A 15,127-nucleotide genomic window follows, 5' to 3' on the forward strand; every position below is an offset into this window, starting at 1 on the left:
AAACAAATACAATATATCCACTGAGGGAATTTGTTCCCACAGACATTCATTCTATCACCAGGTAAATTTTGCTTTAGAATTTGTGAATTCTAATTTCACTTAGCAATGTGTTCCAAAGGCTGAGATGTTCTTTTAAAAAAACATCTCATCAGGGGCTGGACTTGGGGTCACCTTTGGCAAGAACAGGGTGAACCTGGAGGAAGGACACAAAAACCCAGACGACCCCGGGCTGCAGAGACCTGCGGGGTAGGCAGAGAGATGAGGAAGCCTCTGGTTCTCAGCGCTCGCCATGTTTGCTGCTCTGACGACTCTCGAAGAACAGATTCAACACTTGGAATTGAACAGATGCAAGCAGAAGGAAACGTGGAAACTTGGTCTAATAAAACAAGTAAATATAAGAAAGAGAGAATGACATAAAGAATGAGGAATAAAGACACAATCAAAGAACTGACTTTTCAGTTGTTAGGTACAGAAAATAAATGTAATTTTTTAGAAAAACAATTGGAATACCTGAGAAATATGATAAGGCATGCAGAAATAGAGAGCACATCTGTCTTACAGAAACAGACTTTACAGGATGAAGGAGAATGACAACATGACCAAACATAAGTTCTGTGCTAACCTGGGTTGAACAGTGTCCCCCCAAAATTCCTGTCTACTCAGAACCTCAGAATGTGACTTTATTTAGAAATAGTCTTTGCATATGTAGTTAGTTGAGATAAGGTCATACTGGATTAAGGTGGGCCCGAAATCCAATGAATGGTGTCCTCATAAAAGAGAGGCAGATACACAGAGGGAAGAAGGCCGCGTGATGACAAAGGCAGAGATTGCAGTGACAAGAATTATAAACCAAAGATTGCCGGAAACCACTGGAAGATAAGAGAGAGGTATGAAACAGATTCTCCCTCAGAGCCACCAGAAAGAACCAACACTAACATCGCCTTAGGGTATGGCAATTCCTCAAAAACTTATACATATGATTACTGTATCATCCAGCACTTTGGGCATATACTCAAAAGAATTGAAAGCAGGGACTCATAATAGATATTTGTACAATATGTCATAACATCATAATTCATAATAGGCAAAAGATGGAAACAACCCAAGCGTCCATTGACAGATGAATGAATAAGCAAAACATGGAGGATATATATATATACACACACACATACACAAATATTATTCAGCCTTAAAAAGGAAGGAAATTCTGACACAGCTGCTACAACATGGGTGAACCTTGAAGACAGTATGCTAAGTGAAATAAGCCAGTCACAAAAAGATAAATACTGTATGGTTCCATTTATATGAGGTAGTACCTAGAGTTATCAAATTCATAGCAACAGAAAGTAGAATGACAGTTACTAGGGACTAGAAGGAGAAGATTCAACATTTGGAATTGTTTCATGGGTATAGCATTTCAATTTTGTGAGATGAAAAAGTTCTGGAGATGGATAGCAGCGATGGTTATACAACAATGTGAATGTACTTAATGCTACTGAACTGTACACTTAAAAATAGTTAAGGTGGTAAATTTTGTGTTATGTGTATTTTACCACAATTAAAAAATTGGAGGCTGGGCGCCGTGGCTCATGCCTGTAATCCTAACACTTTGGGAGGCCGAGGCAGGCGGATTGTTTGAGCTCAGGAGTTCGAGACCAGCCTGAGCAAGAGCGAGACCCCGTCTCTACTAAAAATAGAAAGAAATTATATGGAGAGCTAAAATATATATAGAAAAATTAGCCAGGCATGGTGGCGCATGCCTGTAGTCCCAGCTACTCGGGAGGCTGAGACAGGAGGATCGCTTGAGCCCAGGAGTTTGAGGTTGCTGTGAGCTAGGCTGATGCCACGACACTCTAGCCCAGGCAACAGAGTGAGATTCTGTCTCAAAAAAAAAAATTGGATCTTCTTGAACAGAAACATAACACTTTCCACAAGGCAGGCCCTTGCAGGAGGAAAAAAAAAATTGTAAGAGTTAGAAGCAAAACTTCATGAAGAACAAAAAAGGGGAAAAAATGTATGTAACCTAAGGCAGCCCAGTTGCAGACTGTACCAGAAATAAACAGACTTTGAAAATGAGGACTCTTTCATTCTCAGCGCAAGAAGAGTTTTTTTTTTTTTTTTTAAGTCAAACAATTTGGAAAAGTCCACCAGTCCTGGCAATGCCGTGGTAGCCAGTGTCCAACTTGTTTCGCATCAGCAGTTGATCCCACTGCAACAGTGGAGTAGTCAGCACTATGCCTCTGGCAAACTATTTTCATAAGGTGGTAAAAGCAAGAACTTGCTAGTAACATCTGCTTCCACTAGAGGCATTAATGATGAGTTGTCAGAAGTTTCATAGACTTTATAGATGAATTTAGCAAATGAGTTTTGATCAGCAGCAGGTGGGAAACTTATCCAGAAGTCCGACTGTTGAACTCAAGGAAGGCTTAGCACTCAAACTGGTAGCATTAGTCGGAAGAATGGAGGCAAAAATCAATCAAATAACTAATATTCAAAAAGATCAAGCTTGGCTTCCAACAAAACGTAAAGAAACAGAAGAAGGAATTAAGGGCCACCAAAAAGTCTCTTGGTGAAGAAGGAAATGGCAGTAGCCTTCTAGAAGCACAGAGACCACAAATAAGAAGGACTCTACCAAATGGAGAAAAAAGCAGAAAGAGCCTTCCATTGCTGAAGGACGTGCAGGCCATACCAAATACATTACAAAGCAATCGTTTGGCTTGGGATTACCGTCTGTACCTCACCAACAGGACATTATTGACAGTTTACCTTCCAGTTCTCATATGCTCTTCCACTGGAATTAATAGCAGACAGTAACAGGCACAAGCTTCATTACACAGGCTGCTTCTTGTTACTCAGCACAATTAAAAAATTAAACAATTTAATTGGAAACAGGGGCATTTTTAAGAGCTGAGAAGCCACCTCTACCCCCCTCCCTTTTTTTGTTTGCGAGAGATTTTGCTGTGCTGATATATTGTGCTTTGTAAAACAAATTACCAATTTTTTATTAATACTTCTGAGTGTAATTTTAAAAAATAGTTCTTTATATGTCTGGGTAAAACTAGGTTTTTCCAAAATAAAAAGGAATCCAAGGAAAGAAAGAATTTTGATTATTATTTCAGAGTAGTTTCAGGCCTGCCTAGCCTGTCTTTGCTTCTTTTCCTACTCCATTTTTCTAGTTGTTTTTACTTTAGTCTGAGTCGTAGAGGGCTAAGTAATTTCCTCTTCTACCGTCTAAGTTTTTAAAATGGTATTCCAAAAAGCTAATTAGAATGTATATTTATGGCGTTTAGGCTGTGGCTTTCTCTGGTATGTGTGTTGAGTTGAATGCTGCTTTTTTTCTTTTTCCTTCCTCGACACAAGGAAACAAGAGTTAAATGCTTCTTATCTGTAAACACAACAGTGTCAAACAGGGACATATGATGGGATTTAAAAGGCAGGCAGGTTTTTCTGTGCATTATTACAGCTGTGTCTAACATTTTTATAGCTAAAGAGCTGTCCCCCTATAAATACTCATCAAGATGCCCAGCAGCAAAAGGCAATGGGTCACGGTGGATCCAGTATGGGGATCACTGCTACACGTCTGACCAGGCATTGCACAGTTTCTCAGAGGCCAGAGAGTTGTGTCCAAAACTTGGTGAGTTAAAATTTGTTGATTTTCTTTGATTCAATAATTTAATTCTTGGAAATTTTTCTTAAGGACATAATTCGAAGTAATGATTATATTTTTTTAAATATTTTAAAGCACTTGTCATTTATAATAGCATTATAACCTAATTGCCCAGTGGTAGGGGAAGAGTTAAGTATTTTATGATATAGAATCTCAATGGAATATTGGAATAACCATTAAAAAATATCAGTGTAAGATTAAGTACATGGAAAATAAAAATAAGTAGGAAGAAGTAGAATAAAAATTGCTAAGTGAACTGTTAAAAATACTGACAAATGAAACAATTTTAAATACAGTTATATATGCTTAGATGAAGGGATTAAGAGGTAAAAATGTATGCAAAGTTGGCTAAACAGTAAATATAAATTACAGACTTTCTATTACTTTGTTATTAATAAGTAAGATTAGCCTGACCAGGGGAACAAAATCAAAGCCGCATGGGTTGTTCATTCATTCTGCAGTAGGATTGGCCCAGATCCAGGGCTTTTTGTCTTCAGACTTAGCTGTTTTTGAAAGAGCAGCAATGATTGGCTCTCTCTCATGACAATTTAGTCTACAGTCAAACTGTAAAATGACTTCTAGGGAGACAACATAGAGTATTTCAAAGACCAAAACTGTTCATCTGCATCCTTGGGTAGCAATTTAGCCAGGCAGATAGCACTTATCTAATGTGTTTTGCTAACTATTGTGGAGATGCTTGACTGATTAAAAACTTTTCTGGTTACTAGGAACTTTTGTGTGAGAACTGTTTTGTGTTATACATGTATATACTTGATGGGAACTACTGTAAACTATATGTATGTTCTGAAAGTCAGGAGCCTCTTTCTCCTAAAGGAGAAAATAGAAGGTTTACTGTAAATATAGTGCATGGGTTAAGCACTTAAGCCACTGGGGCAGACAGATCTGGGTTCAAGCCCAACTCCTACACATACTAGCTAAGAGATATGGTGGAAGTGATGTCATTGTTTCTCTTTTCTCATCTGAACAGTGAGAATGAAAATAGGACTTACTTCATAGGCCGGTACAGGTTGAGCTGTAGGAATGGATGAAATGAGATGATAGATACAAATGTGGCACAGTGCCTTGCAAATAGTGAGTTCTCAAAACTCGTATTATTAGGAAGATTGAGATTGGCTTTCTAATTCTATAACTAGCTAGCTGTGTGAACCTGAACAATTTTCTTAATCTTCTTGACCCTCAGTTTCCTCATGTGTAAAACAGTGATAACTCCTTCCTGTACCAGCTTGTATAATATTAAACAAGGTAACATATAAAGTACCTGCGCACTGTGGTGTTCTATGAAGGAGTAAAGACTTTCCTTTGTCCCTCTTAAAATACCCTCCACCACAAAAGACATGCTTTAGTTAAAGTAGGGATAGGCTTGTTGCTGTTGAAGACTATTTGATTTCATTTGGGATTGATTTTCAGGTCTAGTTATTATTTTATTTCTATCCCTTCTTTCCTTGCTGCTGGTGATGACACTATTTTCTCTGTGAGTTTAGGGGTACCTATCAAACTTCCAGAATACCCACTCATTCAATTCCGTACTATTTTGTTTTAGAAACTTACAATGGGCATGACCAAGCACATTTATGTATAAAATATTAAAGGGAGGACTAACGTTCCCCAATCTCAGGTCTATTCACTTTTACTTTCATATTAATAGAAGCAAGTTTAAAGCTGAGTTATTTATACAAAAATAGTTGTTGAGGAGAACGTGCTAAAAATCTATATGGGGGACACATTTCTAACATCACATAGCCCAGTTATTATGACTAACTGTTCAAACACAAAGGTCTCACTAGTTAGGCAGTTCCAAGCTCAAAAATTATTGCCAGATAAATATTTTGAAGAATCATGGAATTTATATATTTCAATCTAGAAATGTTTCTAACTTTTTTGGAAGTACTGTTAAAATTTTGACATAAATACCAGTTTTTAAAAACAGTCTCTGTGTAAAGCTTGAATTTCTCAATGATCTTGTTCATGACAGATTTTATTCAAATGACTAGTTCAGAATAAACGACTTCTCTAGTATACATAAAGGTAATTGGTTGGGGGTTTGTTTTTTTCAACAGATCATTCTGCAAATATCGTTTCCATAAAAGATGAAGCTGAGAATAAATTTGTGAGCAGACTGATGAGGGAAAATAATAATATTACCATGAGAGTTTGGCTTGGATTATCTCAACATTCTGTCTGTAAGTAACACAATTTTGTGTGCAAAGAGAGTTCTAAATTGTCCTAAATACCATTCTTCAGCCTTGCTAAAGGATATTAAGTTCTGGCTAAGTCACATGCTTCTTATTGATAAATAAGCTAGATCTGCTTGCTGTTCTGGAGGCTTCGAAATTTTGAATGAATACCTAACTTACATGATGGAAACCACTAATGAAATAGAAAAACAGGTTAAATCAGTTGGAATTATTCTACGGGCTTATTTCTAAGATCCTTGGATGAATATCAGGATTTTTTTTTCTCCTACAGCAATGTCTGTGTCCCCAGTGTCCTTCCTACAAGGAACCTGTGACTTACTTCCCTAAGAATCATCACATGCTTTTGCAGTTTATTATCTTGTTATTCAGAAACTTATCTTCTTGCAAGTCTCTTCACTCTTTGGATATTTTTACCATAGATTAACATTAAGTCTTTTTTTTAATTTATTTTATTTTATTTATTTATTTTTTCTGAGACAGAGTCTTGCTCTGTTTCCTGGGCTAGAGTGAGTGCTGTGGCATCAGCCTAGCTCACAGCAATCTCAAACTCCTGGGCTTAAGCAATCCTACTGCCTCAGCCTCCCAAGTAGCTGGGACTACAGGCATGCGCAACCATGCCCAGCTAATTTTTCTATATATATTTTTAGTTGGCCAGATAATTTCTTTCTATTTTTAGTAGAGACGGGGGTCTCACTCTTGCTCAGGCTGGTCTCGAACTCCTGACCTCGAGTGATCCACAGGCCTCGGCCTCCCAGAGTGCTAGGATTACAGGCATGAGCCAGCACACCTGGCCTAAAATTAAGTCTTAATAGTGATTTTTTTTTTTCCAAATAGCTTAGTAAAATTGCAGAGAATTCATTCAGAGAATTTGTGGAAGAATTTTTCAATAAGAAATAATACATATGAGGTTTGAGTGAACTTGGAATTAATAAAGAATGAATTAATGCAAATTTGAGAGAGGAATAGGAAGTGTGTTTCACATTTTATGCAAAGTTGACTTTTAAATTATTAAAATAAATGTGAATTCTAAAATGTTAAGTACTTGTCAAAAAATGAATGGATTCAATGTTGGCCATTTCAGCTGGGCACGGTGGCTCATGCCTGTAATCCCAGCACTTTGGAAGGCTGAGTTGGGTTCACTTGAGGCCAGGAGTTCAAGACCAGCCTTAGCAACATAATGAGACCCCCGTCCCACAAAAACTTTAAAAAATTAGCCAGACATGGTGTAATTCCAGCTACTCAGGAGGCTGAGGCAGGAGGATTGCTTCAGCCCAAGTGCTGGAAGTTACAGTGAGCTATGATTGTACCACTGCACTCCAGTCCGGCAACAGAGTGAGACCCTGTCTCAAAACAAAATAAAACCAACCAAAGTTGGCCATCTTAATGAATTGTATATTGTGTTTACACTATCACCACAAGATGGAGCCACCTCAGCTGGGAAACAAAAATGGAGTCATGGTGGTGGAGGTGGGGGAGGCATCTTTCTGGACTCTTCCTCTTCCACTAGCATATCTTTAATGATATGAGTTCTTTAAATTGGTGGAGAGAGGATATGAGTCATTAGAAATCTATCCCTCACACAATAAATGTGCATTCTCCATTTTGATCAAAACACCACATTCTGTATCAGTGCTACACAACAGAACTTTCTACAAAGATGAAAATGTTCTATATCTGCACTGTCCAATATAGTAGTCACTAGGTACATGTGGCTATTGAGCACTTGAAATGTGACTAGTGCAACTGAAGTGCAAGTGATTTCAATTTTTTTTTCATTCTTAATGAATTTCATTTTAAAAAGTGGCTATCACATTGTACAGCACAGTTCTAATGAGTTATATGAATTACATGCTTTTGATTTCTAGTGGCAATAAATATTGGTGCATGTAATTTCTTTCTTCAGACCAGTCTTGGAGTTGGTTAGATGGATCAGAAGTGAAATTTGTCAAATGGGAAAATAAGAGAAAGAGTGGCAATGGAAAATGTAGCATTTTGTTAGCTTCAAATGAAACTTGGAGAAAAGTTGAATGTTCACATGGCTTCGGAAGAGTTGTCTGCAAAGTTCCTCTGGGTAAGTGTGTAACCTGTCCTTAAAGAAACTTTTTTTCAGAACAGGTAAGGAAATACATACACAATCCAATTATATGCAAAGTTTTGTACTTGGTCCTGAAGTATTTAGTCCTTAAAATATATCCAAAAATCTTGATTAAATCACAGAGATTTTTCCCCTGAAAAATAGATCACAAGAGATAATAAATGCACAAGATGTCTAGGGCTCCCAAATGAAACTATTAAACATTCTAAACTTTGTATAATTCTTCTCTAAGAAAAATGGAAGCTGCCAGAGTATTAGGGAGGTAATTTCTTTGAAAATGGTCTTGAGATGTATTTTATTCTATAGTTTGAATATGTAAAAGCTTAAAGGACTATTTCTGTAGTTAATTTGCTTCCTTTCTTCCCATTCCTATAAAACTAATGATTAATTTTAAAATGATGCAAAACTACATTTAATTACTTAAAATGTTCAGGGTATCTGTATGAAAGCACAATTTTAACTTGTGTTTCATCATGAATTGATATATAAAATAACCATATAAATATTATCTTGACTTCATTTCTGAAGAAAGAGCTCTAAATTTTTCACAAAAACATTTTTAAAGATCTAGCATAAAAATTTCCATTTTGGTGTATAAATATTAAAGATAAAACCCCAATTCTAAGTAATCAGTATCTATATATACATGCATTGACTCAGCAAATATTTAGAGTGTCTACTATATGTCACTCATGCCCTGCTCTATGTCTGGAATACTCCTGTGACCAAGACAGATAAGGTACCTGTTCTCACAGAGATTACAATCTAGTGAGGAAAGATAAACAAGCAGGTCAATTTTTGAAAGAGAGGAAAATATCAAAAAATTGTAAACTCTATGTGATTGAAAATGGGTACATAGCTACTCTAGGTTAAGTTATCAGTGATAACATCTAAGAGCAGGAGACACGGAAGCTGAGATCTAAAAAATCACCCAACCAAAGATCAGGGGAAAAGGCATAGCAGGTGGAGGTGCCAACTGGGACAAAGAGCCTAAGGCAGAATGAGCTTGCTGTGTGCTCCAGGAAGAGCTGGAAGGTAGGCAGGTGCTTTGGAAGCAAAGATGAAGAGTTCTGGCTCTATTCTGAGTGGAATGGAAAGCAACTGGAAGATTTTAGGGGGTAGGTGGGAGCAGTTTAGGGTGGTGTAAATCAGGAGTTCTGTGTTGGCCATTTTGAATTGTCCATCTGGAGATGAGATATCTGTATGGAGATGTCTAGTATGCAGTTGGACATATGAGCGAAAAGGAGAGTCAGCATAGGAATGGTATTTAAAGGTGTGGGACACAATGAATCCCTCTGGGCAGCATGCAGAGAAGGGGCCTGGGACAGCAGTTGAAGTTGAATAGGCACTAAATGAGGTCATCTCAGAGGCTTAAATCATTTTAGAGCAAATAATGCTTTATTTGGCCCCAGGTAAATCAAACACAAAAATTTACAGCTTTTAGCAATTTGCTATCAAAGTAGGATAATATACAGGTAGTGTTGTCTTCCTAAAAGGGTGTTGGGAAGGGAAAGTGAGAATAATCAAAATGCTTTTAATTTCTTTGGAAGAAAATTCTTACAGCAATGAAGAGGATTTGAATGAAAAGGAAAACACCTAAATTTGAAAAGAAAGCACTTAAGGATTTGATGATGAGTTTGAATTCTGTGTTAATGCTATGCAACAATCATGTATTTATTGTATCCATAATGTACACAGTTTATGGGCTTACATATGTGACACATACCTGAATGTATAAAATTAATAATGATCACTTTTGTATTCTCTCCTCCAATGGCAAACTTTTTCTATTCCAGGCCCTGATTACAGAGGAATAGCTATCGCAATTGCAGTGCTAAGTGTCTTAGCTCTCGTCAGCGTACTCATCTGGTTCTTCTTCCAAAAGAAGCGTTTCCACTGGGCACGCTTCTCATCAGTTCATTACAAACAAGGAGTGAATGAAGATGAGATTATGCTTCCTTCCTTCCATGACTAAATTATTCTAAAAGTTTGCTAATTTGCACTAATGTGTTAGGAGAAATGAGCCACTTAAAATTTTCCCAGTGTCAGTATTTACTCTGTTCCAAAGTAGAAGTCTTAAGTACTTTTTCAGTTGCTTAGGTCTTAGGCATATGCTGGTATCCACAATTAATTGCCCACTAAATGCCATATTTATAACTCCAGTTAATAGAATGGAGAGGAACTTGAAGCTTGAACTGAAGTCCAAATTGTTTGTAGGGTAATAATTTTAATGTGCATTTTCTCTGTAGGAATATGGTTGGTAACTAGGATATTTATTTTTTAATGGCATTTTTAACAAAACGTCTTAGAAAATTAAAATTACTATTCACACGTACACTATTAATTTTTAAAAGCATCCAGCCAAATGCAAAATTAGTACCTCAAGGTAAAAACCCAACTGTAAATAGTATCAACGTTGTTTCAAAATAGCCCTTTGTAGCATTTGGGAAAAATTATTAAACAATGAGATATGCTTACTTTTTATACAGCAAAATGATGCCTCTTGGCAAGATGCTTCTGATTGTATTCCAAAAATATTTCATACTAATATTATTTAAATGCAAAGGTTTTTTTTCTGTTCATAAAACAATGGCTGTTAAAGATTTAGCACTTAACATTTTCTAAAGTGTGGGAATGTTATTTCCAGATTGATTAGTTACCCTGAAGCAGTATGTTTTCTCTTTTCTGATGCAGTACATTTAACTGCTTCCTTTTTAAAGGGTATCAAGTAGATATAAGACTGCTTGAGAATTTTACAATTTATATACTTCACATAACATGTCAACTTTTGACTAAGAATTTTTTACTATTTTGTTACCTTTTTACATGAGCTAAACGAAGAAGGGATCCATGAAGGAAATTATATGGCCTGCATTTGTAAAAATAAGGATTTTTTAATGAAACTCTAAACATTGTAATTACTATTAAAATGTTTAAAATTATGAATGATTAAGGAAATATGTTTTGTTTTGTGGTTATCATGTAAAATTTTTACACCTAGGATATATTCTTAATAATAGCATCCACTGGACATGGTGGATGTTTTATTTAGCATTTAACTTATATTTATACTTTAGAGTATTTTGGTATAAAATCCATAGATTTATTTTAAATTCAGAGTGTTTATACTATAATAAAGTTGTAAATAATTTTTCTAAGACAGTTTTAATATAGTTTATAGTTATCCCAGAATATTTTTTATCAAATTTGTATGACTAGTTCTCTTGTCCTATGATGTGTACAATTTTAGTCACTAAGATTTTCCTCGAAGAACTGAACCAACTTGATGTGAAAATTACGGCTGTATATAGTGGTGATATCATAATAAAGTTGCTTTCTTTTAAGTAAAATGTTGGCATTAATCCTTGTTGAAAAGAAAATTTCTGTAGATTAGGCTTTATTATATTAGTCATATAGCATGACAAGAAATAAGGTGTCCAGCTATTATAAATTGAGGTATTCTTTAACAGATTTTGTGTGCCTTTTTTAAAGGATAAATATAAGCATTCCTACATTTCTGAATGTTTGATTTTAGTCTCCTTTTCAGATGCCTCTTGCTCAGTGTGTCTTTTGACTAGCAGGATCAGCAGGGATTCCATCTGTGTTCCACTTACTTCTCATTCTTTGTGCTCCCCTTAGGAGAGCCTGTCCGGCCCTTCCCCTCTAACAACCATTTCTAAGCTAATAGTTCAAATATATAGTTCCAGGCTCATATTTCCAGCCACCTACTGGACAAGCTATGTGAATGTCCTCAACATGTCCAGAACTGCCTATACTTTTTTTGTGTTTTGTTTGTTTGTTTTTGTTTTTTTGAGACAAGGTTTCGCTCTGTCACCCAGGCTGGAGTGCAGTGGCGTCATCATAGCTCACTGCAATCTTGAACTCCTGGGTTCAAGTGATCCTCCTGTTCAGCCTCCCAAAGTGCTGGAATTACAGGCATGAGCCAGCACACCAGGCCTAGAATGCCCATGTTGTTTTTCCTTCCTCATTTCCCTGTTCCAAATATTTTAGAAGAACTAAAGACGGCTCATTCCAGTTTTCTGTAACTAACCCAACCATCACATGTGGACTGATAAAATTGATCTCTTAAAAACCAGGCACCTAAAAAAGCAAGTACATAGATGTAATGATGAAGCATTAGGGGACAAACATTCAAGTGATACCAATAATCATCCCCTTTTTACTCCTCCCCCCATACACAGCACATTCCCATCCCTGATCCTAGGGCAAGATATTGTCATTATCTAAAAATTTTCCCCTGCAAATGGTTGCTGTAGTCTTAGGAACCCCCAATCCTGATATCTCTGCTGAGATTTTTCTGGGAAAATTCAGAGGTGCAGATTCCTTTACCCTAGTCTCATTCAATCCTAAAACCCTCTTGGAGAAGCAAAGACCCAATTTTTATTATTACATAATTAGTTCAATAATTTTATCGTGCTTAAGGAGACAAATTTTAACTAGTTCTCAAAAACCCTTTTTTTACTAGACCTCATGATGTGTACAGTTACTTTCACTTCCCTATATATTCTAAATTAAAACAGTCTCACTATATCTACGTCTCAACAAATTTAGTGTATGTGTATTTCCCTTTTTTCCTGAGCTAAATTAATCACGAGCAGAACTTGAGAAACTTCTTTTCCATTCTCCCAGTTTTTTTTCTTATATTCTTTTTCAATTAATATGAAAAAAACCACAAAACCATACTCGTAGTCTCACAAGCTAGAAACCCAGAAGTCATCTTCAAGTCCTGTCTTTCTCTTCCTAATCTAATGATTCTGTAAATTTCACCTCAGAATTCTCACAAAGCAAGCTATCTCCATTGTCAACTGGATTATTTCAGGTCTTTATCCTTTTTTTCCTCCTGAATTATTTGCACCAGCCTCTTCACTGATCTACGTCATCAACCTTTTCCCTTTATCCTAGTTTCACCACACCTGGGCCTGGGGAAGTTGAAAAACACAGAGGAGGACTCACCCTCTGTTTTGGTCTAAAGTTATCTAGGCCTAATACCTCAGGCCAAAGGGCTGCCCAGCAATGCCAAGCCCAGGGACCTTTCCCAGGGACCTTACATGGGTTGTTGATCAGTCCTGAGAAGGCTGGGGTCTTAGTTCCCTGGCCAAATACCCTTTTAATACAATGTAGGATCAAGTGAATATTGATCCACTTGCTAAACAATGCAGAGGCAGAGGCAGAAAAAAGTGGATTCTAGGAAGTAGAAAACTAAAGATGGTCTTAGCCAATGGAAAAGCAGCAGAGTGCTTGAGCCATAATCCAGATGGGAGTGAGCTGAAAAGTTAAAGGGAAATTAGGGAATGGGGAACATTAGATTTTGAGAAGTATATTGTGGATGGAAAGGAGAGGGATTGGGCCATAGCTAGAGGGAGAAGAAGGATGGAAGATTTTTTTCCAAAGGAGGGGGAAAGAGATTCACAGGTTTAAAAGGTGAGAGGAAAAACAAAAATAAAAACCATGGACACAGAGAAATTGATGATGCAGGGGAAAGAGAGCAAGTCATTAGTGGCAGGAGATCTCAGAGAAGATGAGATGAAAGGGGCCATTCCAAGCAGAAAGAGCAATTAGGTTTGGATGGGATGGGGGAAGCATGCCTTTCTCTGAGGCCACAAGTGAAGACCTGCAGATCATCATTTGAAGATATTTGTCTGCACCTGATGCCTTCCACTTTCTTGTTGAGTACTGGAAGGCAAAGTCTTCTGCTAAGAAAGGTAGGGGTAGCAGATGGGGTCCTAACTTGAACAGAGTAATAAAAAATTGAAATACCTAATGAGAGGAATAGGAGAGGACAATGACCAAGGTAAAATAAAATATAAGGATTGCAGAAGAGGTATACAGGCCCCAGAAGAAATTAAAAGCCGTACATTTTTAATGACAACCATCAGGAGAATTGATTGATTTCCTCTATTTGTCCTCAGTTACTTCAGTGAAGTTGAGGAAAAGGAGACCCCAGGTTCAGGGGTTGGCCAGGCAAGTGTACCAGAGGAATAAGGAGAACAGAGGATACGGTGTCCAGGCTGGATGGATAAGGGAGAAATAAAAGGCTGAGAAAAATGAGGCCAAAGAGGAGGTAAGATGAAGTGAGAAAAAAGGAAAAATTAAAGGTATGAGGTGTGACTGGAGAGCAAGACTTCATAGTGAGAGATTTTGGTAAAATAACACATTAGCTCACGTAAAGGCAGTAAGTAGTCTGGTTTATTATATTAGCAAAGAAAATGAGGCAATGTGCACCAGAGTTAACAATGGAAAAAATATACCTTTCCTTAGTTCAAATGACTTACAAAAATAATGTTAAAATAGATTATTTGCCTAAATTAGATCAATTCATTAGGATGTCAATTCTATTGTAAATCTAACCAGTATTTGAAAATTAGTTTAATTCAAGGTTACCACATTGATAAAATATACTTTGGTGCCTGAGGTGGGGCGGTAGAGAAGAGAACTTTTTCAATTGCATGATTGCATAGAACTGTTCACTTTACTAGTGCAGTTAGCAGGGCAAAAGAGTCCAGAATCAAGATGTGTCAATATTTTAATGTACAGTACCTTTGGGAGGATTCAGTTTGGGTTTGGTAGATAACAAACCCATTATTGACAGCTTGAGAAGAAGAATCTAAATAAGTAAGTTGAGCAAGACTTTGATACTTTGTCAAAGGGGATGAACCTGGAATAGGTGAGAGAGACCACACAAGACCTGGCTTCTGGTTCGTTTCTTGGCATTCACTGTGTGCCCATGGGTAAGTCACATCCCTTCTCTGGGTCTTGATTTTCTTGTCAGTAAATAAAGATGGTCCCTACCACCTCTAACTCTCTCTGACTCTCCTTATTGACCCCTTGGTCAAATTTCCTTGATGTAATAACTTCATTTCAGTCTAGTCTATTAGAAACATGGAAAGGGTTAGAAAGAGTTGGAAAGAGTTAGACTTGATTTTTTTTAAAATAGATTTTTTTTGAGCAGTTTTAGGTTTATAAGAAAATTGAGCAGAAAGTACAGAGTTCTCATATACCTCCTTACACACACAGTTTCCCCAATTATTAACATCTTGCAATAAGTAGTACATTTGTTACAATTGATGAGCCAATATTTATACTTTTTAAAAAATTATTTTTAATTATTATGGGTACAGAATAGTTGTA

The 15,127-nt window shown here is 36.7% G+C and overlaps 1 protein-coding gene across 1 annotated transcript in view; it reads left to right on the top strand.

Moving 5' to 3' along the window:
- LY75 (lymphocyte antigen 75) overlaps positions 1-10,178 on the top strand; it is a 90,174-nt gene extending 79,996 nt beyond the window's left edge. The window contains exons 32-35 of the mRNA XM_069494995.1: positions 3,485-3,634; positions 5,746-5,868; positions 7,787-7,954; positions 9,775-10,178. Of these exons, the coding sequence (XP_069351096.1) occupies positions 3,485-3,634; positions 5,746-5,868; positions 7,787-7,954; positions 9,775-9,953 (620 nt within the window). The 3' untranslated portion in view covers positions 9,954-10,178. The remainder of the gene's footprint in view (positions 1-3,484; positions 3,635-5,745; positions 5,869-7,786; positions 7,955-9,774) is intronic.
- Positions 10,179-15,127: the final 4,949 nt, after the last annotated feature.

Source organism: Eulemur rufifrons, chromosome 1 (assembly GCF_041146395.1).
Source record: "Eulemur rufifrons isolate Redbay chromosome 1, OSU_ERuf_1, whole genome shotgun sequence".
NCBI classification, from domain to species: domain Eukaryota; kingdom Metazoa; phylum Chordata; class Mammalia; order Primates; family Lemuridae; genus Eulemur; species Eulemur rufifrons.